Source organism: Acomys minous (assembly GCF_964271855.1).
Source record: "Acomys minous genome assembly, chromosome: 11".
In the NCBI taxonomy this organism is placed as follows: Eukaryota; Metazoa; Chordata; class Mammalia; order Rodentia; family Muridae; genus Acomys; species Acomys minous.
The window spans coordinates 48,631,346-48,657,997 of NC_140492.1; the positions used below are offsets into that span (position 1 = coordinate 48,631,346).

The window sequence follows — 26,652 nt, forward strand, 5'->3', positions numbered from 1 at the left end:
GGTTGCTTATTATCATGAATATTTAATTCAGATAAGGGCGAGTGGTATTTACTTCAGCACTTTAAGTATTTCACTTTTTTCTTCTTGTTTGTGTGGCTTCTGAAGAGAAATTTGGTGTAATTCATACATATCTTTTCTTCTGTATGGAGGGCCTCTTTTTCCCTTCTCTATTTCTTTTACTGTCTTCTGTTTGAATGATATGCCTACATATAGCATTCATGGTATTTTATATGTGTGTATTTATAGAATTAATATATTTCTAGATACAGATACTTAGAATGCTTGGTGGTTTTTTGAGCTTCCTGGATCTCTGGTTTAGTTGTTATCATTACTTTGAAAAAAATCTTGGTCATTATTCAAACGTTTCTGTTCTATTTTCTCTTCCTTTTCTTTCTGTATTCTAGTCATTCACGGTTACAGCTTTTGAAACTGGCCCATAGGTCATAGTTACTCTGTTCCACTTTTTTTTTAAATATGAAAATGTATTTATTTTTACTTTATGGGTATGAGTGTTTGTATACATGTGTGTGTGTGTGTGTGCCATGTGCATGGCTAATGTCCACGAAGGCCAGAAGAGGGAGTCACATCACCTACAGCTAGAGTTATAGATGGTTGTGAGCCATGATGTGGGTGCTTGGAACTGAACCCCAATTCTCTGCAAGAGCAGTAAGTGCTCTTAACCACTGAGCCACCTCTCCAGCCCCGTTCATTCTTAGGGTTTCCTTTTTCTCTTTGTATTATGGCTTGGTTCTTTTTACTAACACCTTCAACCACCGTGGCTCTCTCCCTGGCTGTGTCCAGCCACTGATGAACTTATCAGAGGCATTCTTCATTTCTGCTTGGTGCTGTCTGTTTTCCAAACCTCCTTTCATTCTGTTTCTCTTCTTACCTGATTCATCCATTCTTGAGTATCACACGCTTTTTCCAAAACCTATGTTCTCTTTGCTCTGTTGCCCTAGACTGTTTCTTTCCCCTTGCATTTCAGTGTGTCATGGGACCTTCTGTTGGAAGTCGGACATGATGTATCGTGTGTTTATCGTGAAACTGTATCCTAATCTGGTAGTTGAGTCCTAGCCCTGGCTATTGGAGTCTTCAACTTCCTGTGGTGCTACCAGAGGTTTGGATTTTCTTAAGACTTTCTTTTTGAGTGGAGTCTGCACCTTTCCACTATAATCTCCAATAATTATACCAGATCCCTGCTAATATGGTGCTTAAGTGTGTGGGGTAGGGGTGGGGTAGGGGGTGGGGTTCTATAGTTATCATTACATCCAAGCCTTTTAGTGCTACTGTTTCTGGATCACGACCTTCCCAAGTGTTCTTGCTTCCTATCCTCACTCACCCTTAATCATCCAGAAGATAAATACAAAATGGGATCTGGGTAATAGTCCTTTCCCAAAGTGAGGCTTGAGGTCGTCTTTGCAATGGAGAACCCTTTGGATATGGTAAGATGGCTATATTTTCCCTCCTTCTGACAGAGGGACATTTTCCTGGTACTTTACCACAAGAAGATTCTGGAGTAGCCCCCAACCTCACCTCAAACACTGAAGGACTTCCCCTAAGAGACTCTCACTTTCATAAAAGTCCATTTTTCAGCCTCGAGTCATTTGTTACAATTTCCACTTGTTAAAAACATGCAAGTTGATGCCAGTTGTAATTTTCACAATAGTCTCAAGAAATATAAAATATCTTGGAGTAACTCTAACCATATAAGTAAAAAACATGTATGATAATAAAACTTTAAGACACTGAAAAAAAATTGAAAAAGATATCAGAAAGATCACCCATGTTCATGGATTAGTAGGATTATTATAGTAAAAATGACCATCCAACCAGAAACAATCTACAGATTTAAGGCAATCTCTACCAAAATTCCAACACAAATCTTTACAAATCTTAAAAGAATGATTTTCAGCTTCATAGGAAAACACACACAAATGAACAAACAAAACCCCAGGACTGTTCAATCCTGAACAGTCAAAGAACTGCTGGAGATATCACCATCCCTGATTTCAGGTTTTATTACAAAGCTATGGTAATAAAACAGCATGGTATTGGCACAAAACAAACACATCAATCAAAGTGAAGATCCAGACATAAATTCACATACCTATGGACACTTGTTATTTTGTTTTTGTTTTTTAAAATAAAGAAGCAAGAAATACATGCTGGGGGAAAAAAAGACAGCATCTTCAACAAGTGGTGCTGACCAAACGGAATGGCTGCATGTAGAAGAATCCAAATATATCATACTTATTACTGTGCACAAAACTCAACTCTAAATGGATCAAAGGCAGTAACATAAGACCAGGTGCATTGAACCTGATAGGAAAGAAAGTGGAAAATATACTTGAACTCATTGGTACAGGAGAGGACTTTCTGAGCAGATACTGTTAGCACAGACATTAAGATCAATAATTAATAAATGGGACCTCATGACACTGAGAAACTCCTTCATGGCAAAGGACACCATCATTTGAACTAGGCATCAGACTAGTTCAGACTAGGCATCAGAACGGGAAAAGATTTTTACCAAGTGCATATCTGACAGAGGGTTAGATATGGAGTTGGGGGACACTCAGTCCATTGTTGGTGGGAATGCTGTAAAAATTACTTTAACTTCCTGTTTTAAATGTCATCTTGGATGCTTACTGATTCCATCTGCTAACCTAGGTTTGCTCCTGGAAGCCTCTAGCCCCTGTACAATCTAATGCAGGCTTAGAATGTTTTCAGTCTCTGAGACTTACTGCTGAATAATCTCACCATTTCTTCTTCTTTCTGAGTTGGTTCAACTCAGCTGTTCTGGCTCTAACGCCTCGCCAAGCTGACTGATTCAAACTGGCTTCTTTCAACTTCTGACTGAATTGTTCTGCCTGGCCTCAAACTAACTCTAGCAATCTGTTCTAATCTTCTGGCTCCTCATTCTCTGGCTCATCTGTCTTCACCCCTGTCTAGCTTGTGCTCTCTACAACCTGTCTTTTTAAAAAAAACTGTTCAGGTAAAACTGCTTCCTCTTTCTGTCCCTCTGCACTGCTCTCTCTTAAGTAGCCTCTCTCTCCTCTTTTTTCTCATGAGAGTTGGGTATATCTGATCTCTGACTCATTCTGTTAAATATTTCTCTGATTTATCACTTTGTCTGCCTCTCAATTAGACATCACTTTCAAACATGGGTGCTTCCTTCTACAAACTAAAATTTTACCTTCATTGTTTGGGATCAAAGGTGTGTACTAAGGGTGCATCTGCATTCCAGGCCAATCATGGAGATCTAGAAGGTCTTTGGATGTGATCAGAGCAGCCATGTTTCTGGATAAAATTCCTCCACAGAATGCAAACTCATACAGCCACTACGGATATCAGTGTGGCGGCATTCAATACCAAATGAAGCCTCCAGACCAAGGTGGTTACTTCTAGTTGAGTTGTTGACCACAGAAGTCCTATGGGAATCCTGAAAGAACGCAGGCTGCCACAAAGGCTACAGGTTGCTTTCCACAAACTGAGGGCAAAGCCCATTTGCTGAAAACAACACCTACACAACTCACTGAACACAGAAGAGTCCAGCTAGTGTCTATCCAGAGCCTGTACTCCTACTGACCAGTGTTCTTGGCACTGAAAGGAATTCTACATCCTACCAAAAGAGAAAAAGAAACACCTACCCACCTACAAACTTGCAATAGTATCCTGCCTGCAAAATATGCTAGTGTAATGGTGGCACAATTCTTGAGTGAGTAATTAACCAATATCTGATTTGATTTAAAGACCATTCCACAAGATAGAACCTATACCCAACTCTGCTTTGGTGACCAAGAACTTGAGACTGTATAGCCAAGAGACCTAGGGGAAAAACAAATACTACTGCTCTACAAAAGGAATGTAGCAATAAAATTACTCTTAATGGTATTCTGATATGCTTATAATTCTCTCTCTCTCTCTCTCTCTCTCTCTCTCTCTCTCTCTCTCTCTCTCTCTCTCTCTCTCACACACACACACACACACACACACACACAGAAAGGCCTTGCTCAGCCATCTTCAGAGAAGCTTCCCCTTGCAGCAGTTGGGAACAAATACAGAGACCCACAGTCAGATAATATTCAAAGAGTGACTGACCTCAGATCACTCAGCCCTGAACAGAACATCTCCATTTCCATCAATTCCTTCTCTTCAGGGCTCAGGGAACCCTGCAGAAGGGGAAGCAGAAAAAGTGGAAGAGCCAGAGGGATGGAGGACATGAAAGAAAGCCTTCTAAATACAGCAGGGCCCTTGAACTCACAGAGACTGAGGCTGCATGCACAGGGCCTGTACAGATCTGCACCAGAGGGGGTCCTAGAGTGCCCCATCCTTAACCCAGAAGCTGTCTTCAAGAGATAACCATTTGCAAATGGAAACTTAGTTTTCTCCAAGGAAGTCTCACTGGGGAGTGTCAGACTACTCAAGGGTAGGCCCCATGCCCAGCTGTAGATGTTTAGCAGCAAATGAACCCAAAAACATCTTTGGCGGTTCCTTGTCTTATAATGTCATGTCAGAGCTGTATTTTTTATTTAATTTTTGAATTTTAATTAATTATTAATTAATTTTACCCTGCAGGTTTTGAATATATATATTATAGCTTCTGGTTCTGCGTTTTTATGGGATTCTTGAGTGTGCGAGCAAGTGTGTCTCTATGTCAATATCTGTTTCTTGTGCCTTTCTAGGGGACTCCTTTCCTTCTATTTATTTTATCCCATTCTGATTTTTAAAAAATTTATCTTATTTTATCTTATTATTTTTGCTTAGAAGTCTGTTTGCTTTCTAAGGAGAGACAAAAAAGGGATGGACCCTCATGGGAGGGGAGGTGGGGGAGGAACAGGGGGGAACAGAGGAGGGGAGCCATAATCAAAATATAGTGTATGAAAAACAGATTTTCAATAAAAGAAAAAAAGTACAAAAAATGTTAAAATAAAACAAAACAAAACCCACTGTCTCATAGTTCTGGAGGCTGTCTGCCATTAAGGTGTGAGCAACATTGGTTCCTTCTGAGGCCTACGAAGAAATATGTATTCCGTGACTCTTTGCCCAGCTTCTGATGGCTTGCTATACATATTTGGCATTCCTTCATAGACACATCACCTCATTTTCACATCACATTTACCCGTGTGTGTGTGTGTTTAGAAATACCACCTGATCTTGCTTCATTTCTGTGATAATATACCCATGCAAAAGCAACTTTAAGCAGTTAGAAGAAGGTTGTGTGGCTTATAATTCTAGGTGAGAATTCATCACTGCACGGAAATCAAGGCAGGAACTTGAAGCAGCTAGTCACACACATGCTCACGTAGACTCAGCACTCTCTATTCTTATATGGTTCAGGACCTATTGCCTATGGATTAGTGCTGCCCACAGTGGGCTGGGGTTTCCAACATCAGTGATGCAATCAAGACAATCCTCCCACAGATGTGTACAGGCTAACCTGATCTAGACAGTTGTTCATTGAGACTCTCTTCCTAGTAAGTTAATAGCTAAAGCTATCTATCACACTGCCCACTCCCACACCATCATCATTATTATTATTATTATTATTATTATTATTATTATTATTATTATTTTTGAGACTAGATACCTCATTCTGGCTTCTAATCACAATCCTTCCTGGTAAGACTCCCAAGTAGTATGTTTACAGACATGTGCCACCACAATTAGCTTTCCACTTATTGTTATGACACCAGTTTGGTTAAACAAGTGTCTACCACAATGACCTTATTTAAACTGTGTGGTGGTACCCACTGGGAGACTGAAACAGTAGAATGGCAAGTTCAAGGCCAGTCAGGAATATAAAGGAAGAACCTGGAGTTGGGGGATGTGTTGAGGTAAAGGATAGACTAAAGACAAGTGTTCCAACACTCCAGAAGGTTTACACTGTAGAAAACGCTACTAACTTCTTCCTCAGTCGCCAATGCTATTTTTCCATCTTGAAGAGTAGGACCCGTACTCTTTTCTGGAAGGCAGTGTAGCTAACTCAAAATTCTTGACTTCTGTGGTACCTTTGCATATGATTAGTTCCAGGAAATGGGATGTCAGCAGTCTCTAGGTGGGTACTCCTTCCTTCAGATAAGATTAGAACTCTAATGAGAGAAAGTGATTATCTCATGGCAGGACTCTGTGTCCGCTTATCTTGTGACAGACATCTCAGAAAGCACTCGGCAGATGAATCCTGTCTTTGACTGTAGTGAGGGAAAGTTTTTCAGTTATTATATCCTTGAAGAAAGGTCAGTTTCACTTATGGATACAGGTTCAAACATCCAAAGTAAAATTCTCCCTCCCCTCTCTCTGTCTGTCTCTGTCTCTCTCTGTCTCCTTTCCTTCTTTCCTTCCTTGATCCACATCCCCCTCTCTTAATTACTAGTCAAGATTAGAATATTAATTGATTCAAGAATACAAAATGAGTTCACACTGAAATGTAGAGAAGTTGAAATCCTGCGACATGGCTGCTCTGGCAAGGGATCACATCCAAAGACCTAGGTCTGTGTGATCCAGCTAGGATATAGACACACCCTTAGTATACACTTTTAATCCCTCTGGTTGGAATACAGGCATGTCTTTAGCACATTAATCCTCTTTATTAATTGTCTTTAATCCCAAATAATGACATCTAATTGAGGGACAAACTAAGATGAATCAGCGAGAGATTTGATAGACTGACTCAGTGATAGGATACACACAACTCTTATAAAAACAGACAGGAAAGAGAAGCTGCTTAAAAGCAGCACAGAGAGAGCAGAGAGGAGAGTACAGTACAGGAATACAGTAGAGTTTGTGCAGTCAGTACAGAACACTTCGGTGCAGTGCAGTTCATGGAGATCAAAGGCAGTTTTTCTAAGCAGAGCAATTCAGTGAGAAGCCAATTTGAGTCAGTCAGCTTGGAGAAGAACTTGGAGGCAAAACACATGAGTTGAATCAGCCAGCCAGAGTTCAGAAGGAGCTAGAAAGAGTGAGCTTATTCAGTAGTAAGTCTTGGAAGCTGAAAACATTCTAGGCCGAGGTTAACAGACAGAAACCCTTAAGGTACTTCCTGGCTTACAGAAGATTAGATTGTGTGGAGGCTAGAAGCTTCCGTATCTAGGCCTAGCGATAGTTAGAACCACTTTGAGCCCAGCCAAAGCCACATATTAGTAAAGTTTGGGTATGGCTCTCATCTCATCCCCACTTCTGAGGAAATAAAGCAACATTTACATTGGAAAATATACACAAGCAAATAAAAAGGGAAATGATCAATTAAGATTCAGAAAAAGAAACTTTTGATAAATATTCACAGTATCATAATCATTTATTTAAGGAAAAGAAATTTGCAGACTATATTTTAAGCATAAGAAGCTGCTATTTTATATATAAAATGTGCATATATTATATATAATATTTGTTTTTAAAAAACTTTTTTATTGATTCTTAAGCACCCCAGTTCTATTCATCTCTCTGTCCCTTCATATTTACCCTCTGCTTTTTCAACCTCCTCACCAAAGGGAAACACTTAAAAATCACAAAACACAAAAAACAAAACAAACCCATCTCGTCATGGAAGCTGTAGTGCGTCTTAGTTGTTCCACAGTATACCCTGTTGTCCACACTTCTCTGCTTGCAGATATTCACTGCAATGAGTCATCAGTCTGGTTTGAGACCTCTGGCTTCTCCTACACTATCAATAATGGATCCTCACTGGGACTTCTTTTGGATATCCTGTTTTGCCCTGTGTCGTGGAGATCCTGTAGTTTTAGATCTGTAGGATCACCCCCTTTGTGTACTCCAGCAGTTTATAGATGAGGTGGATGTTGGGGTGGGGCCAACCCAAAGCCCTGGGTCTGGGCTTGGGTGGTAGCTGAGTTGGTCAGCTCACCAGCTCTCCCACACCCACACCACGGGGATAAGCTCTCCAGCACTACCCCAGCTAGCTCATCCAATGCTACAGTTGGCAAGGGCCAGGGCCAGCTCTTCCACTCTCAGGCTCTCAGAGCAGGCTCAGGCTTACCTGTGTCTTCCCCACCAGGGCCAGCTCTATTGTGTTACCCAGGCAAAGTGCAGGGCCTGCTCTCCCGAATGCTGCAGCAGGTGAGGGGCAGGGACAGCTAGCATGATCTCAGGGCCAGCTCGCCCATCCACTGCAGGTGGTGAGGGCATTTCTTTTTTTTTTTTTTTTTAATTGAAAAATCTCAGATCGTTTTATTTTTACCAATAAAGACTCAGGAACCAGATGCTGTGGTGAAAAACTTTCTAGGTTAGAGAGGCAGAGAAAGCACCCAGCTGACCTTCCTACTCAGTTCACATGCCAACGGAGAAGGCTCAATAGGCTCACTGGCTCAATTGACAGCCCAGGAGGAAAAGGCCAAAAATCCCAAGGCCTTGCTAGCTCAAAGCCCCCAAAGCCAAAGGCCAAAGAGTGGAGGAACTCAAGAGCTAGAGAGCTAAGAGCCAAAGAGCTGAAAGGTAAACAGCTCAAGATAAAATCCCAAACCCTTCTACTTCTACATGCTGACTTAATTACCCCTCAACTCAAGTCGGTGAGGGCATTTCTACCTCACCCATGCCACCGCATAGCAGACAGTTCACCTGCGCTCCCACCACCAAGGCCAGAATAAAAGTTACAAAAATAAGAAACCATTTCCAAAACAAGCATTATTTTAGTTAACATATTTGACTAAAAGCTAAGAGAAATCCAGCAACCACAGGCATACTTCATTATAGAACCCCAAAGCCGCTAGATTCAAGATCAATATAAAAATTAATTCTGTGTTTACATTCAAGAAATAGCTAATTGGGAAAGATGATGATACAGGAATGGATATAAAATTAGAATTTATAAACAAATAATACCCATTAGACTAGAAAACTTAATACTGATATTTCCCAACTCACTATGAGGCTTATATTCCAACAAAGCCATTGTTAAGATGAAAATACTGTAGGCTAAAAATGCATTCCATGTGCCCCAAATCATGCTTAGTAATGCAGTACACTGTAGAATACTGGTTGCTTACCTTTTTAGAAGTATACATTCTAGATGCATGGCTTACTGCTTCTACCAGCATCTCAAGGGGGTGTTGTTGTGCTGTATATTGAATAGTGCTAACCCAGGAAAATATCAAAATACAACGTATGGTTCCTACTGAATGCATATTGATCTTGCACCATTGTGAAGCTGGGAATCGTAACTATAAGTGTTGTAAGTTGGGGACCAACCGTCTGAGTCAGTAACTCAAAAGCACATAAGAAAGAACTCTCATAAACTAGGGATGGGAAAATAAATGCAGACAACTGTTTTGGAAAGCAATTTGATACCGTTTACTACAGAAGAAGATGTGCAAATGTCACTACCGGTAATTTCTCTTGGAGGTTTACTTTCTAGAGGAAATTTAGCACACACGCTCAAGGATACATGTACAAAAGCGTTTGCTGCCGCAGCTTTTTAAAGCAATAAAGACTTGAGAACAAAGTAAATGATTATCAGCAGGAGAATGTTATGTTTACACAGCAATTGCAATGAATGAACAAACTAAATCTACAAGCATCAATTTCTGTGGGAAAGGAAGTGTCAGAGAATAGAGTTTAATGCACATCTTGGAAGCCTACAGCCCCATGCTGCATGGATACATGCATATGTAACAAAGCATTACATAGGAAAGTGGTAAACATTGAATGTCAGATAGTGATTTCTTCCAGGCATAGAAATGGAGGAAATAGAAGGAAAATGGCCCAGGGAGGACCTCTTATATTCAGTCGTCCTTTTTCTACGTGATCTGAAATGAGCAGGAGAAAATGACAATGTTAGATACAGCTGTTATGCAGTTATTTTTAAAAGTATCCTGAGTGTTCAGTATATTTTATAATATTTTCAAGGTGGAAGAAATCATCTAGGAAGAATTTTTTTTGGGGGGGGGCAGGGGTTGGTTGGTCCTTTTTAATTTCATAGGCCACACTCAAGCTTACAGAAACCAGCATTTTTGCCAGGTGGATATTTCAGCTTTCCTTTCTTATTCTTTATCTCTTCTCTAGGAGTTGGGATGAGGTCATAGCTGCATAATCAGCAAAGTGGCACAATTTAAGAGTCCCTACAATGTATAAGTTTTCTGAGATAAACACTGTGACTAAAAGCCATTTGAAGAGAATAGCAGTTATTTGACTTGCAGGTTGCAGTCCATCATTGAAGGAAGCCACGGCAGGAACTCAAAGCAGGGACTTTCCTACACAATCCAGGGCCACCTCCCCAGGGTGGCACAACCTATACTGGGCAGGGCCCTTCTATATAAATCAAGAAAATGTCCCACAGAGATGCCTAGAGGCCAATTTAATAGAGGCAATTCCTCAGATGAGGAGCCTTCTTCCCAGGTAACTCTGGGTCACTTTTTTTCACAAAAATTACCAGAACACACTATATTTATTTGTATACCCCATTTTTAAAAAAAGATTTATTTATTATCTAAACAGTATGCATCAAATCACATTATAGATGGTTGTGAGCCACCATGTGGTTGCTGGGAATTGAACTCATGACCTCTGGAAGAGTAGTCAGTGCCCTTAACCACTGAGCCATTCTCCAGCCCATTTACCCCATTTTTAATAAAAGAAGTTAAGACATCTGTTCTCTGGCAAAGAGTCAATAGGCTGATGGTGAGAACGGAAAGATGGGTGGGGTGGAGTTAGTGACCACAGCTCTATTTATTTGAAAAGGTTAATTCTTTTAAGCTTTTTCTTGAATTCTTTCTCACATCAGTGAGAAAGTACTGATGCCTTACAACTTCTCAGTCCTGTTTTTTTAGGATATGTTGATTTATTCTCATTTGAAAAATCTTCTTCCCACTTATTTCTGTGTCTAGAACTTTATCTCACAGGATCCATGCTTCCCTACTTGACCTTCGCCTGATAACTCTAAGCAAGCTCTGCTCTTGTTTCCGCTCTGCTCTACCCCAGTCTGCTAGGCAGCTTTGTCCTTATACTTTCAAAAGAGAAATAATTCAGTTCGGAGTACAATAGCCTTGTCGCCTTGAAAAGCACGTTCACTTCCATGTAGGTAGAACAGGGTTATTCTTGATTTAGAAGACCCAGTGTTCCCAGCTCACCATCTTCTCTAAGTACAATTCATTTCTTCCCAGTCCCATGCTCAAAAGTTCTGACTTTGATATTTTCAGTGAACAGACCTATGATTAAATAAAAGATGTATATATTCTTTTATAGGTGAGTCATACTTTGCAACCTACATTATCTTCCACATTTCTCCCCCCACAGACTTTGTAAGATGGGACAGAAATTACTGTTCTCATTTATTCCTGCAAAGACCAAGGAATAAAGACATCCACTTCTTAGTGTTTGTCAACTGCAGAGGAAGGAAGACTTCAATTGAAGTTTGTAGAAACAGAATAGTGAGGAGAGGGAAGTTGCAAGCCATCATAGGGTCAGACACAGACGGTTCCATGCAATTCTTCACCTGGCTCTATTCCAGAACTTCCATGGAAGCAGGTGAGTTTGAATGCTTTCCTCGGACAACAAAAAACATTTTTTAAAGATGTATTTATTATTTATACTGCCAGCATGTATGCCTGCCTGCCACAAGAAGGTACCAGATCTCTCATTACAGATGGTTGTGATCCACCATGTGGTTGCTGGGAATTGAACTTACCACCTTTAGGAAGAACAGACATTGCTCTTAACCTCTGAGCCATCTCTCCAGCCTGGACAACAAAGATTTGCTCCACTACATGGTGTGCTGGCTAGTCTTATGTCAACTTGACACAAGCTGAAGTCATCCAAGAGGGAGGAACCTCACTTAATTGCTTCCATAAGATTGGGTTGTAGGCAAGCCTGTAAGGAATTTTTTTAATTAGTGACTGATGGATGAGGGTCCAGACCATTGTAGGTGGTGCCATCCCTGGGCTGGTGGTCCTGGGTTCTATAAGAACCCAGCAATTAGGAGCAAGGAAGTAAGTAAGCAGTACCCCTCTATGGCCTCTGTATCAGCTCCTGCCTGCAGGTTCCTGCCCTGTTTGAATTCCTGCCTGGACTCCCTTCAATGAGGCACAGTGATATGGAAGTGTAAGCCAAATAAACCCTTTCCTTCTCAATTACCCTTTTGGCCATGGTGTTTCATGGCAGCAATAGAAACCCTGACTAAGACACATGAGCAGAGAGTTTTTCACTTAAGAAAAGCAGAGCCTGGGAGAAAACCCTGGGGCGATTTTCACGAATCTCAGAAGGAGAGCAGGAGACAACCAGAGGTGAAAAGGACAGAAAGGAGGTGGGAGGGAGAAGGAGGGAGTGACAGAGAGGGAAAAGTGTGAAATCATTTGCCCCCAATTTATCTTTATGAAAATTTGCTATGTGAAAATACCCACTTGAAAATGAGATAAAGAAAGAAGTAATTATTTGCATTACAAATTAACTTTTCACTTCAAAAGGGTATTTACCACAGGTGTGATTCTGTGATGTGAGACTTTAGAAAAGAATATGCGTTGGGAGAGGTAGGAGATTTTAAACAATAAACTGCTGGCTATAAGATAATAGAAAGTAATTCCAGACATGAAGGGGAAGATAGATCAAGAAAGAGGGGGCAGCACAGGAAGTCTCTGCAGAGCGCAGGCTTTGTAAGGGACATGAACAAAAGGCAGAGGGGATATTATAGATGAGCCTCACACGGCGATGCATCATGCACCTTCAAGAACAGAACGAAGGGGGGTGAAGTCAGGAATAAGCTGGGCCTTAGGAATACAGCTGCTTCGCTAGGGAACAGGAGAATCACAAACAGGAAACGCCTCATATTTTGAGAGAGTAGTGTAATGTCAACAGACTGTAAGGGTTGTCCATTTTCATGTGTTTGTTTTGCTTATAAATTCCCCAAGGTGCAAAAGATGGTTTTAACAAAGTAGCGAAGATGATATTTCTCTGAGAGAGAGGATGTACTTGTGTAGGAGGCATTCATCGATATTAACTCAATTGGAAAAGCGACAGAAATCCTTGGATTATAGTCATCCAAGACAGAAGACTTGCGTGTTGCTACCAGACCAAATTTGAGATGACGTTAGTAAAGGGCAGATACAGAAGTTAGAATACGGTGACCAGCGACTCTTACATCTATTTGTCCCTCTGGTCAAAGCTTAGCTAATTCCACTAAAAAGTACCCATTGCTTGGTATAAGTGGATTTCTTGTGGCAGTGGAGGGAACTCAGCTCAGCTCCCTTAGGGAACCTGGGGACGGTGAAAATCTAGGCTTTGAGGCAGGAAGGGACACAAAGAACTCTGCCCATTCAATTTTCAAAGGACGCAACCACAAGACTGAAGATGCACCGTATTAGGTACTCTGTGACACTGTGACTCAAATATTTTGTAAGAAGAAAGGTAGAAAGATTTATTCGGGGTCATGATTTCAGAAGGCCTCACTTCATCATGGCGGAGCAAGTGCTGAGGAGTCCACGCTGGTGGGAGCCTGTGGCAGAGTTTTCTCTCGTAACAGGGGACCACAAAGGGAAAGTGTGCTGGAACCAGGGGACAGGGGAGAACATTCAAAGGCTTGACCCTAGTATCTATCTCTAGCAAAGAGGCTAAAAATTCCACAGCCTTCTAAAATAGCGCTGCCAGCTGGTGAACAACATTCACATCATGATCCCGGGGAAGATGCGTGAGTTTCCAACCGTAACAAGTCACTTCCGGTTACCAAGGATGGCGACCACCTCATAACACGGCATGCGTTTAGTCCAACTTCAGCAGTTCCGTCATCTAAACAGTCTCAGCAACACCCAAAATTCAATCTCTTCAAAAACTCAAGGCAAACCTAAAAGCTCTTTGAGTTTTTGTTTGTTTGTTTGTTTTTGTTTTGTTTTGTTTTGTTTTTTTATGCCGGTGAGTGTTTTGCCTGCATGTATATATGGGTACCACGTGTGTGCCTGGTACCCATGGAGGTCAGGAAGAGGACATCGGATGCCTTGGAAATGGAGTTATGGTTGGTTGTGAGTCAGCATATGGGTGCTGAGAGTCAAATTCAGTGCCTTTAAGTGCTGAGCCCATCTTTCCAGCCCTTTCCAGTTGAAAGGGCACACTTTCAACTGCAAGTCCCAGTATCATAAAATTGGAACTTACATAATTCCAATATACAATTGTGTAAAAAAAAATAAAGCAAACATTCCCGTTCTGCCTGCCACTAGAGGCGTTGCAGGGGTGGCTGCCGTGCCACATGTGCGTCAGTAGGTGGCAGAGCGGAGAGAGGCTAAGCCTATGCTCAGTGTTCTGACCTGTGAACTTCTGGATGGTTAGTGGCCTAACACTCCCTGAGAAAAAAACGAGCCTGAGACACCACCAGTCCACTGCCATAGGGCCCAGACATGGAGCTAGCCTGAGATGACTACCAGCCCGGGGCAGACCATGCCCAAGATGACCCTTGCCTGGCACCATAATGCAAGAGTCGGGCATAGCACTGCTGAGACTACTTCTGGATAAACTCAGAGACCCTGGGCACCACTAGGAGGAGCAGGTAAGTGGTGGAGAGATGGAAGAGAAACAGAAGGTTGTGGGCACAGTGGAGAAAAGGAGAACTGGAGACTCAGGGCGGGCGATAGTGAGGAACAGCCTGATGTGAGTAGCCAGTGACGCCACCTGGGACCGTGGTGGGGTCCTGGTCTGTGCTGCCACAGGGGGCTGCATCTGGGTCCGTGTCCCTGCAGTAGCAGGGGTCTGTTACCAGCAAAGACCAGGTAGACATCCCTGGTCTGGGCAGCTTCCTGGGACATGCTGATGTCTGAGGGCTGTGCCGAACTGGCCCCGCCCTCACCTGAGCATTGTGGGAGATCTGGCCGTGAGGGAATGAAAGCAGGAGAGCTGACCCCACTCCTTGTCAGCTGTAGTACTGGGGAAGAGTGGTGTAGTGAGCCTGGCATGGATAAGGAAGATATACCCTTCTTCCTTCACTCCTTAGCACCAGTGGCAGGTTGAGACCTGGCCCTGAGGTCATGAGAACAGGAGAGCTCTTCCTGCCCCTCACCTGCTGCAGCACTGCACCTCACCTGCTGGCCCCACACCTCACCTAGACAAAGAGTAGAGCTGACTCTGATGGCAAGGGCACAGGTGAGATGACCCTGAGGGTGTGAGTGTGGGAGAGCTGGTTCCGGCAATTTGCCTGTTATATGGCAGCATGGGCATGGGAGAGATGCTCTTACCCACCCTTTGCCACTTGTCAACTATGGTAATCAAGAGAGCTGGCCCTGGGGTCATGAGAGCAAGAGACCTGCCCTGCCCATCACCTGCTGCAGAACTCAGGAGAGAAGACCCTGCACTTCGCCTTGCAGCAGGCTAAAGCTGGCTGTGTTTGTGAGGGTTGGGTGAGGGGTGTGTGCTGGCCCCAAGGGCATGAGAACAGGAGAGCCAGTGAGCTGACCAGCTCAGGTATCTCTCAGTCCTAGATCCAGGCCTTTGAATTGGCCCCATCCCAACATCTACCCCATCTATGAACTGCTAGAAATATGAAGAGGTCAACCCCACAGATCCAAAACTACAGTGCCTCTATAACACAGGACAAAAACAGAATGTCTAAGAAGAGTCCCAGTGAGGTTCCAGTATTGACAGGCATGTGGACCAAAGGGTATACTATGGGACACACTGTGACACACTATAGCTTCCACAATGAGATTTTTTTTTCTCCCTTGGAGGGGAGGTTGCAAGGATGGAGGGTGGGCATGAGGGGAGGGAGAGATGAGTGGGATTAGGGTGCATGATGTGAAATTCACGAAGAACCAATAAAAAGTTCCAACAACAACAAAAAAATTTCCCGTTCTAAATTGGAAATTGGACCAAAGCAATAGTGAAACCTGCAAGAGCAAATATAAGATGCTGTGTTTCCGTGTCTAGCCTCTAGGGCACAGGGTGTCATTAAGTGGGCTCCAATAGACATGGGCAGCCCTATCTCTATGGCACTCCTACCCGTGACATACATGACCTTTCACCTAGGCTTGCTTCTCTCGGTGTCTACGGCTGTCTTTAGCAAACGTCATGTGACAATTCAGCATCTCCCAAACTCCTCCATCTCAACTTCATCTTCACACTGATAACTTCATGTACCAGCTTCTCAGGGGCTTCCTGCAGGAATCTGACCTTGCTATGCACTGCTTGGCCTCACAAGCATCCTCTTCTTTTTAATATACTAATATTATCATATCAGAACCTCATTATTATGATCTAACTTATCCCTAATTATGTCCCTATAGGTCCTATATCTAGGTAAGGTTAGATTGTTGGTTGGGGCTTTTAACATATGAGTTTTTGGGGAGGCACAGCTGAGTTTCTTGCATATTCCTCTATGGTCACTCATCGTTAACTCAGTTTTTGCTTCCTGTCCAAGCCAACTACTATTATATATATTTTTTTTGTCTCTGTGGGTTTTTCTTTTAGGATGCATTTCACACAAATACGATTGTGTAATTCACAACACCACCCCTTTTGCTAAAGATGGGAGTCATTGCCTCGTGTACAGCGGGCAAGCCCTCTACCACTGAACTATTTCCCCAGCTCTGTGTTTCTCTTTTCTTGTTGTTTGTGTGTGACAGGGTCTTGCTCTGCTGCCAGGGCTAGTCTTGAGCTTATTGTGTAGCCTAGGCTGTTCTCAGACTCATCATCTTCTGCCTTAGTCTCCAGGCAGAGGAGAGTTTTGCTGCCATATCTAGCACCTATACATGTTTGTGCATTGTTTCTCCCTCTTAGCTAAGCTTGTTATCTAGTTATCTCCATGCTATCTGTCTAAAACACTCTTTTACTTATAAGCTGTCTTTGTTGAAATCAAATATCTATCTATATATCTATAAATTGACATCTATCTATCTATCTATCTATCTATCTGTAAAGCTTTTGAATTTTCAGTGTTTTATTTTTCAGTTGGTATATCTGTATGCAAACACAGATTGGTTAATTATTTTTTTTTATAGTGCCCGTGCTGAACCCAGGCCTTATGCCCACTAGGAAAGCATTCTATGAACGCATAGAGCACATCCTCAGTCTTTGGGCTTTTGAGACAGACTCTTGTTGGTCTGAGCTGTTGTCAAACTCCCAATCCCCTTGCCCGGGACTCCTGAGTGGTAGAGCTCTACTTCAAGCATGTAGCACCAGTCCAGCTAATAACTACAACTTACAGTAAGTTTTGAAATCAGAGAGTGAGAATTCTCCAGCCCTCACCACCACCACCACCCCCATTTTTGGAAATGATTAATTTCTTTCTGTCTCTATGCATTTACCTACTCTGGATATTTCTTCTTTTTAAAATTTGTTTTGGCTAGTCTGGGTTTTTTGCATTTCTATATAAATTTATAATCTGCTCATAAGATTTTTTTTTTTTTTAAGAAAAAGCCTCCTGGAATCTTAAGAGACGTTGCATAAGTATATATATCAACTTGGAAAAAATTTTCATCTAGACATATCAAGTCTTCGAATCTGAGAATGTGATATGTTAAAGGTCCCCATTCTTTTTGATTTGTTAATTTTTCATAATTAAAATTTTTAATTTTTATAAAATTGGTCTTTTTAAAGTGACATTTAGTAACTTACAATATTGTGCAACCACCCCCCTCTATGTGGTTCCATTTTCAGTATCATAGAAAGAAATTAGGCACCCATTAAGCAGTTAGCTCTCACTCTCCTTTCTTTCCATGTTTGGAATTACCAATCTTCCTTTTATCTCTGTGAATTTATCTATTCTGAATATTTAATAAGGATAAAATCATAACAGATGTGATTTGTGTGTCTGGCTTCTTGCATTAGTGTAATGTGTTTATCCCTTTTGTACCATGAACCAATATTTTATTCCTTTGTACTGAAAGGAGGAGACTTACTTTGAGACCTGCTAGAGATTAGACCATTCTGCTGAACTTCCATAGGAAGAGACACCAACTAGATTCCTGATGTTGCTGTTTCTAGAGTCTATTATATGAAGAAAGTAAAACAAAGTGGCACAAAGCGTATGCTGTAGTGGATGCTGGGATGTGTGCATCCTAAATCTCATCTAGGGTTTTTTTTCCCTCTAGTTGTTAAGAATGGGATAAAAGCTTTCAACTGAAGAGAGAGCCTCTGTCTAAATCATCCCTCCTCTTTAGAGGTAGTTGGCACTAGCGACCGGCTGAGATCGAGAATGGTCTACGTGTATTATAGTTCCCGGTGGGATTCTTCTATGTGCTAGACCATCATACATTCTGCACCTACTCCTGCTTCCTCCACCCCACCCCCCTTATATGTGTTGATCCCTAAGTCATAGCCTATTAAACATCTCCATTCTCTATGCAAATTTCCTTTTCAGAATTTCAGTATGAGTCCTACAAAGTCAATGCAATTTGAGTTGGGTCATTAAAAATTGAATATTCCAATCATGAGGAATAATGAATCTATGGCACTCTGAACTGATTCAACAACATTTAAAGATTATAACCTATTGAGGTCTTGTAGTTTAAGAGAAACTAATAAAATGGCTATTTTCAGAGGAAGTCAACCCAGACAGGTAGCGCAAGAGAATGCTTCTTGAATTAGAGCTAGGAGAATTGAAATGTTGAGGACTGCCTTAGCCTCACATAGAGAAGATGGAACCTAAAGACTGGTTTTTAAAAGGAGGCAGATTTTGGCTAACTGATGGCAGGAATTTTTAAATGTCAATTTAAAAATTATACTTTATTTGATGTGCTTGGGTGTTCTGCCGACATGTATAGTTGTGCACAATTTGCATGCCTGGTACCTCTGTGGAGGCCAAAAGAGGGTGCCAGTTACCTGGGAACTAGAGTTACAGATGCTTATGAGCCTCTATATGGATGCTGAAAGTCACACTCTGGTCCGCTGGAGATGCAGCGAGTGCTCTTATCTGCTGAGCCATCTCTCCAGACGTGGCAGGATTTTTTTTTTTTTTTTTTTTTTTTTTTTTTTTTTTTAGGAACAAGACAACTTGTCACGTCTTGGCAAGTAGTGAGCTACTTAATATAAGATGGGTGATCACAGATCAGAAACGTTCAAGAGAGGATTTCTACAGTAAGAACTGGATACTGTCCCTTTCAGTTATCAAATCTCATAATTATAACGTGTTATAAATTATAAGCCTTTTAAGGATCTTAATGTGGTGATTCCTGGAATCTGCTCAACTGTTAATGTAAGACTCATTTTTATCAGCTTTTCTTTTCTTTTACTTTTTTTTTTTTTTGAGACAGGGTTTCTCTGTGTAGCCCTGGCTGTCCTTGACTTGCTTTGTAGACCAGGCTGGCCTCGATCTGTCTGCCTCTGCCTCCCAAATACTGGGAATAAAGGTGTGTCCACCACGCCCAGCTTGTCAGTTTTTCTTAAAGGAAAAAAACAAAACAAAACAAAACAAAAACAAAAACCAAACCAACCCATCCTTTACCACTTTCAGTCTGTCTAGGGTGGTATGGCACAGAACAGGATAAATACAAGATATTTTCATGTATCTTGCCCACCCACAATGAGTTTGCTGTTCAATTCCCCACTTCAAGACACAGAGAAGCAAATGGTTGAGTTTGAATTAGATTTGAGTTTTATTAATAAGCACGTTTACAGGTTTTAAGGGCTCAGCAGATAATTTATATCCTTCTACAAATAGCTTTAGCTTGTATTAGCATAGTCTTAGGAATTCAGGCTAGAAAATTTTACTAAAAATAAAGTTGAACTCCAGAAAGTTTACAGTTGACCCAGACCATGGAGAGATTGTATGCCAAGGAGGAATCCCAACCTCTCACATTAATGATGATAAGACTTTCATACCTATACCCGAATTTAACCACATCCCAAATTTTCCTTCTGGACCACTCTCATCATATATTATGGATTGAAATATTTTACAAAAAAACAAAGGTAAAGTCCTAAACCCTGGGACCCATAAATAATTCAATTATGAAATAACGTCTTTCCAGATATAATCAAGCTAAGGTCATATTGGGTGAAGACAGCCCTAATCCAATGATTTATGAAAGGAAAATTTAGACCCAGACACAGTGCTATAAGCAATTGGAGGTGGAGACTGCAGTTATATTGCCAAAAGCTAAGGAATAAGTCAAGGGGATTACCGGTAACTGTCAGAGACCAGGAAGAAGTCAAGAGGATCTTTTTGTGGAGCCTCCAGAGTCAGCAGTGCTCCACCGGTGCCTTAATTTTACACCTCAGGCCACTAGGACCATGGGTGACTACAGTCTGTGTTGTTTTTAGATCACCTGACATCTGGATCCCTTGTCACAGCATCCCTGAATATTAGTGTCCTATAACCAGGCACTTCTGCCAGACCGGAAGAGATGGAGTGAGAAGGTGGCAGAATCAGGCACCATGAGGGACAGCGCCAGGCAGTTTTGAGAACTATACATGTGTTCTACTCCTCAGTTGATGATGTTGAGAGCAACAGGGGACACAAAGCAGACTTCAGCAAAGAAGTTTCTGACATCATCGGCCTGAGTGGTAGGCCACAACCTACTTGAGCAGGTGGCCATCTGAGCAGGTAAGGGGTCCTGTCATGTGCTATGCATTTGGTCCAACAGTCAGACTACAAAGTCAGATGGGTACATTTAGGGAATAAAGACAAGACAAATCAGATTGTGTAGTGGTGGCCAGGTGAGCTTGGAAAGATTATGCCAAATCACTTGAGGAAGAGGATCTCCATAGGAGATGAGTCAGGTGGGTTTGATAGCTGAGGAGTGAATAGTGATGACAAATCCAAGGATGATAGTGGCCTTTTGCATTTGTTAGGGCTTTGTAGTTCATGAAGCCCTGATACTCTGGTTGGACCATTTGTGTCTCCTGAAAGATTCGTGCTGAGGCCTTTAAGAAGTAACTAGGCCATGAGGATTCTGCCCCTACTTTTCAAAAGGGCCAGAAAGAACCAGAGTGGCCTTCCCCCTTACCTTTACAGTGTGAGGACCCACCATTTGTTCTACTGGGAGGATGAAGCAACAAGACAGTGTCTTATACACAGATACTGAGCCCGCCCGGCCTTGATCTTAGCTATTTCAACCTTAATTACCATGAAAAATAAATTTCTGCTACTTATAAATTATTCAGGCTGCAGTCTTTTGCTATAGCAACATGAACAGACTAAGAGAGCTACTGACTAGTGAGTTTTTAATCTGATCTTCAAATGGTCTCATAAGAAAGACCAGGGCTTTAGGTTTCCGTTGTTCTCCTGAGAAAAGGGAAGCTTCCCAAATGCTCTTATCACCTACAGTCACTTGTCCATGCTAGCAATAGGACTTCAGACCTTGAGTCATGTCTGAACACTATGCTTCCCATAAGGTAACAGAGCCATCACAGAGCCATGCCTGCTTCTGCCTGAGGGTGTCGTCCTCATCCTTAGAAGTCCTCGGCTTCTCCTCCCAGGGACCAGACTCTACACAAAGCAGAAACTCATTGCACAACGGTGGAGACAATGATTAATTGAGGTGAGGGTGATGAAACAAGTGGTCCCAGGTCTTGGGCTTGGCCTGGACTCTCGGGATCTGCCTCTGCCAGCCACGTACCACAGAGATGAGCTGACAATGGCATCACCTGCGCTGAGCCTTTGTGTCAGGAGGTAGTCATGGCAACTCACTTGCTTCCTCAGCTGATGAGTAGACAATTAGGTAGAATGGAAGAATCAAGTTAATTGCCTGTCATCTCTTTTCTGCTCCCTGTGTATTGATTCAAATTAAGCTTTTCCAGTCTTCTAATGTCAGCAGATACCAAGTGCGAAGCACAGTCCAGGGAGCCAGGATCTCCAGCAAATACCTATTGCAAATGACACTCTTAACCTTTCTGCCTCTCTGTGTGTTTCTGACCTACGCGTTGACAAAAACAAATCTCTCTGACTGACCTCCTTTGATTTCGGATCCAAAGTCTCCAAGCTGCCTAACGGTAACCCTTTCTGGTATCAACTCCCTTCAACTAAGCGTTCCATCTTCATCAGTAAAGATGAAAGATTTCAGAGGAAAAGCTGTATTTGTTGAAACCCAAGGTAGCACAGAGATGATAGGTACGTATCTCAGGGCTGGAGACTCCATAGTGTGCGCGTCACACATGGGAGTCTCGGGTTCAATGTCTAGATGGTGACAAGTGGCATCATCATCTCAGCTAGCTGCCTGATCTAGTATTACATGAGATCTTGAGAAGTGAAGACCCTTCCTTACCCATGCCATCCCTACAGCTTTGTTTCTAATAGTCAGATGTGCATTTTTTTTGGCAGTTGCTTCCATGATCTTTGCTTCTTCTGATCTATGGGTTAAGAGGGACTACTCTGTCTGAAATAGCATTTCTACATTTTAAAATCCTCTCAACTCTTGGCAATATTTGCCAAGGAAGCCATCTTGAGACTCAATTTGGACTACCAAATGCCCAGAATCCTGCATTTTAAAAACAAACAATAAGCAGGTGAGCACTGCATACATAAATTATCTCCTGACTGGACTATAGGCTTCTTGAGGAGGGTGGGGCAGTGACCATGTCTTCCTGGACAGTGCTTCTTGGTACCCAGTCCAGCACCTGGCATGTAACAAGGTGATAAACTAGCATTTATTGAATAAATGGTTGATTTTAAAAATGGATAATAATGAAGTATTAAAGGATGGGACTCTAGAAGAGGGAAATGCTTGCTTATTTGAGTTGACTGTTGACTGGAATATATTAAAATTTATGTACTATGTGCAGTTTACTCAAAGAGTGGAAAAGTATGGTATTTCTTTGGGTTCTAGAAGAGTCTTCCCCAAGGACTATGGCCTGATTCTTTCAGCCCAACATTTTCTCTGAGATTTGTGGTCATGTTGGCAACAAAAATAATGAGCCCTCACAGAGACCGAAGCAGCAGTCGCAGAGTCTGCGTGGCTCTCTGCTGGGTCCTCAGCATATATGTCATGGTTGTGTTGCTTGGTGTTCCTGTGAGCTTCCTAATAATGGGATCAGGGGCTGTATCTCTGACTCTTTTACCTGCTCTTGGGACCCTTTCCCTCCTACTGGATTGACTTGTCCAGACTTGATATGAGTGTATGTGCTTAGTTTTGTCATGCCGTGTTCAGTAGACATCTCTGGGAGGCCTGCTCTTTTCTGAGGGGAAATGGAGGAGGAGTGGATCTGGGGGATGGGGGAAGTGTGTGGGTAGGGGCTGGGAAGAGTGAAGAGAGGGGAGGCTGCAATTGGAATGTATTGTATGAGAAAAGAACAAAAAGAAAGAAAGGAAAGGAGGAGGAGGAAGAAGAGGAGGACGAGGGGGGGGGAGAGAGATATGAGTCCTGAGGTTGAAAGTCCTTGTTTATAGTGTGAAGAGGAGAGGCAGAAGAGGTGTCATAAAGGGTCTTGGGACAAAGAGGCTGCAGTGGGGGTTTAGGAGACATGTTTGGGATTTCTCTTAGAATTTCCTCCTGGGCTAGAAAAGAATTCTGGGAAGTAGTCTTGGTACAGACTAGTAGACACTGTGGAGCCAATAGGTGTTTTACGGTTTAATGGTAGAAGTGACCTATAAAATAATGCCATCTCACACAAGGTTATTGTAAAGGTTGGTTCCTCGATACCAAGAAAAGATACAGAGGGCTGGAGGCATGGCTCAGTGATTAAGAGCACTTGCCCCTCTTTGAAAAGATCTGGGTTCTGTTCTTGGTTCCAACATAGTGGCTCCAGTTCCAGATGATCTAAGAACCTCTTCTGACCTCTGCAGACACCAGGCATGCATGTAGTGCACATACATACATGCAGGCAAACTCTCATGCTCATGAAATCAAATAATTACTGTTTGCTGTCATTTTTCCTCACAAAGGTATTGTTACCGATGCTTATATTTTTTGCCTCTAGAATTCTGATTGTTTTTACATAGAAGTCTATAATATTTTTACCACACACAATCTTTCATTTTTATTTGTTTTGCATGGGGGAAATATAGAAGTCACAAACCTTTACTTTTGCAGATTTAACTGTCCAGGATTCAGCTTTGCTTGCATACACTCATCATACTATATGACACTAAGTATAAGAGGCTGTTGTAGAGAGGATTTGGTTTTTCTCATTGTGTTACAATACCAGTTATTATAGATAATAATAATAATAATAATAATAATAATAATAATAATAATAATACTTCTAGGTGCTGGAATCAAAACATTCAGAACTATCAGACAACTGACTCATTCGGGTCAGACGAATGAAGATAGTTTGGGGAGGCCTTGGATTCTTTGTAAACTTCCTGGGCTCTTTAAAGTTTTAACAGCATGGCAGCCACTATCTGTCATGCTATATACTAATGCTCTTAAAGGTAAATTTATTGAAGTTCAGGCTGACAGCATTTCATAAATTATCCATAAATTTGATCTTGATTCTGCAATCAATAAAAAAGTAGCTTGTGCAGGTGAGAAGGCAAATGATGTGAGTATTCTACCTCCTCCAAAATGCAATTTTGAATGACATTTACAAATTAGTTCTGGTGCGTTTGGGTTTTGTTTTTTGTTTTTTGCTTTTTTTTTTTTTCTCTTGAGGAACCACACCCGGCTTTTGTTACATTCTGAACACAGCTGTTAGAGTGATGGTGTTTAGGATCTGACTAGGGGTTTATAAAGACTATCCATGTGATGGTTTGGAATGACCACCCACCCCAGTACCCTCAGCCCTGAGGTCCTCTGAAAATCTAGGCAAGTCACTGTCACCCACATGGGCAAACACAATGACAAGGGGAGACTCAAGTCTTAGAGGACAGTAGCTGTCTTGGCCACTCTTATCAATTCAGAACCGGGGAGGTGACTGGAACTGGGTATCAAGGTCTGAAAGGTTTGGGGTCTTTGTTAAGCGAGTGGAAGTTCCTGGCTGAGGAAAGCGTTCTAATGATGGAGAGAGCGTATGGGAGGCACTCTCTGGACCACAAAGTTCAGCCACAACACTGCAGAGGGACTGGCTTGCCTTCTTCACCTAACCGTCTTGTCCTGAATGACTCTGGAAATTGAGACACCGGAATTGTCTTGAGAAATCAGGGTATGAAGCAGTGGTCCCTCCTGGCAAGAGCAAACATATAAGGGCAGTAAGAGTAGAGCTTGAATCCCAGTGTGGGACAGTGCCTGCTCTGGGGTGAGAATTTCCCTCTCCAAAGGCAGCCAGTTCCATTCCACAGAAAAGCAGAATGTATAAACATTGGCCTTGCCTTTCATATTTCAGGATAGAGTGAAAGAACACAAGCAAATGGGCCCCACGGATGCTCAGGGTTACCTGTGCTGACAGTTAATTACAGGTCTGAAAGAAGAGGATCTGCCTGCTTGGTCTACAAGACGGCTTCCTGGCTGTGATTTCAAGGACCCCTGGCAGGCCGAGACTGCTGAGACCTGTTCATTTTTCTTTCACTACACCGCATCATGTCTCTAATGACAATTCTCTGTGTGTGTCCCGTACTTTTTTTTTTCCTTACCAACAGCTCTCTGAATGATCACCTAGCACATAGCAATTTGAAGACTGACAGAAAGAAGTCAGATGTAAGTGGGGGAGGTAGAACCTTCTATTGTGGAGTAAACAGCTGGTTATTCCCATCCGGGTCCATCCAGTGTCACAAATCTTCATGCCACATGTACCAGACCGCCGTGTAGTCATTCCAAGCCGACCTTGCTGGGCAAGGGTCCGAACTGCCTGGCATCTTGAAGTGGGTAAAGGGAGTATGGGCTCTCTTCTCCTCCATCAGCAAGTCAGGATCTTGAGGAAGGCTTTGCGGAACTCCACGTTGAAGGTGGTATAGATCACGGGGTTGAGGGCACTGTTCACATAGCCTAGCCATGTTGTGGCTCTGTAAAGCTCTGGGGACACATTGCATGCCTGGCAGTGGGTATTAAGAACATGAGTCAAGAAGAAGGGCAGCCAGCAGACGATGAAGGCTCCTGGTCACAAAGAAAGAGAGGAGCCGGGTGAGGAGTTCGCTCAGTACTTTCCTTATAACAGGGAACCATTATTAAGTCATCTCTCTTTATACTGGGCACTGCACTTGGAGTTTCACGTGCCATTTGCTTCCTGTTGACTTGGCTTGGCTTTCACTCATTGACTTGTCTTTGCGTTCATTGGTACTGCCTATTTAATGTTTACAACAGCTCCACAAAGCAGGCACAATTAGACACACTAGTGTCCCTGCAGTGGCAACTCTTCTCGGGGCTTTCCTTCACTGCAGGCCTTTGTTGCTAAGTTAACTTTCTAGTTTGACCTTTAGGAATCTCTTGGCTAACCTTTTTTTTTTTTTAACCTTTAGGTTAAATTCAGATATTTATTTAGTGCCTTCCTATGCAGGAAGGATATCTGATTAAGACGATAAGACCCTTAAAGACCCCATCAATTCCATTCCTGTGCTAGGAACTCTGAGTGTGAGAATTGTGAGGTTTGTCAGTGACGGTGGCCACAATGAAATCCCCTTCATTAATGTTTGTGAGATCTGTGATTTATCAAACTTTAATTAATTATATGTCAGAATTTAAATTTTCTACTATAAAATTTAAATCTGGCCCTGTAAGCAGTGGAAAACTTGATAAATACAGGAACATAGAAAAAGAACCACTTTTGACATCTTGATGAATTTAGTTTGTCTCCCCCCCCCCCATGTTTAAAACGATCTAGTTATTATCATATGGTGTAACGGTAGAGTTTTGCTGTCCTATTTTCTCATTTATATTTTAAGGTAAGTAAATACTGATTAAATACCCAACGTGTGGCAGACACTTT

General features: G+C 42.1%; 1 protein-coding gene across 1 annotated transcript in view; it reads right to left on the bottom strand.

Annotated features, from left to right (window-relative positions):
- Window positions 1-24,594: 24,594 nt before the first annotated feature.
- The window catches only part of DRD3 (dopamine receptor D3), a 66,802-nt gene continuing 64,744 nt past the window's right edge, over window positions 24,595-26,652 (bottom strand). The window contains exon 8 of the mRNA XM_084801997.1: window positions 24,595-25,823. Within this exon, the coding sequence (XP_084658123.1) occupies window positions 25,627-25,823 (197 nt within the window). The 3' untranslated portion in view covers window positions 24,595-25,626. The remainder of the gene's footprint in view (window positions 25,824-26,652) is intronic.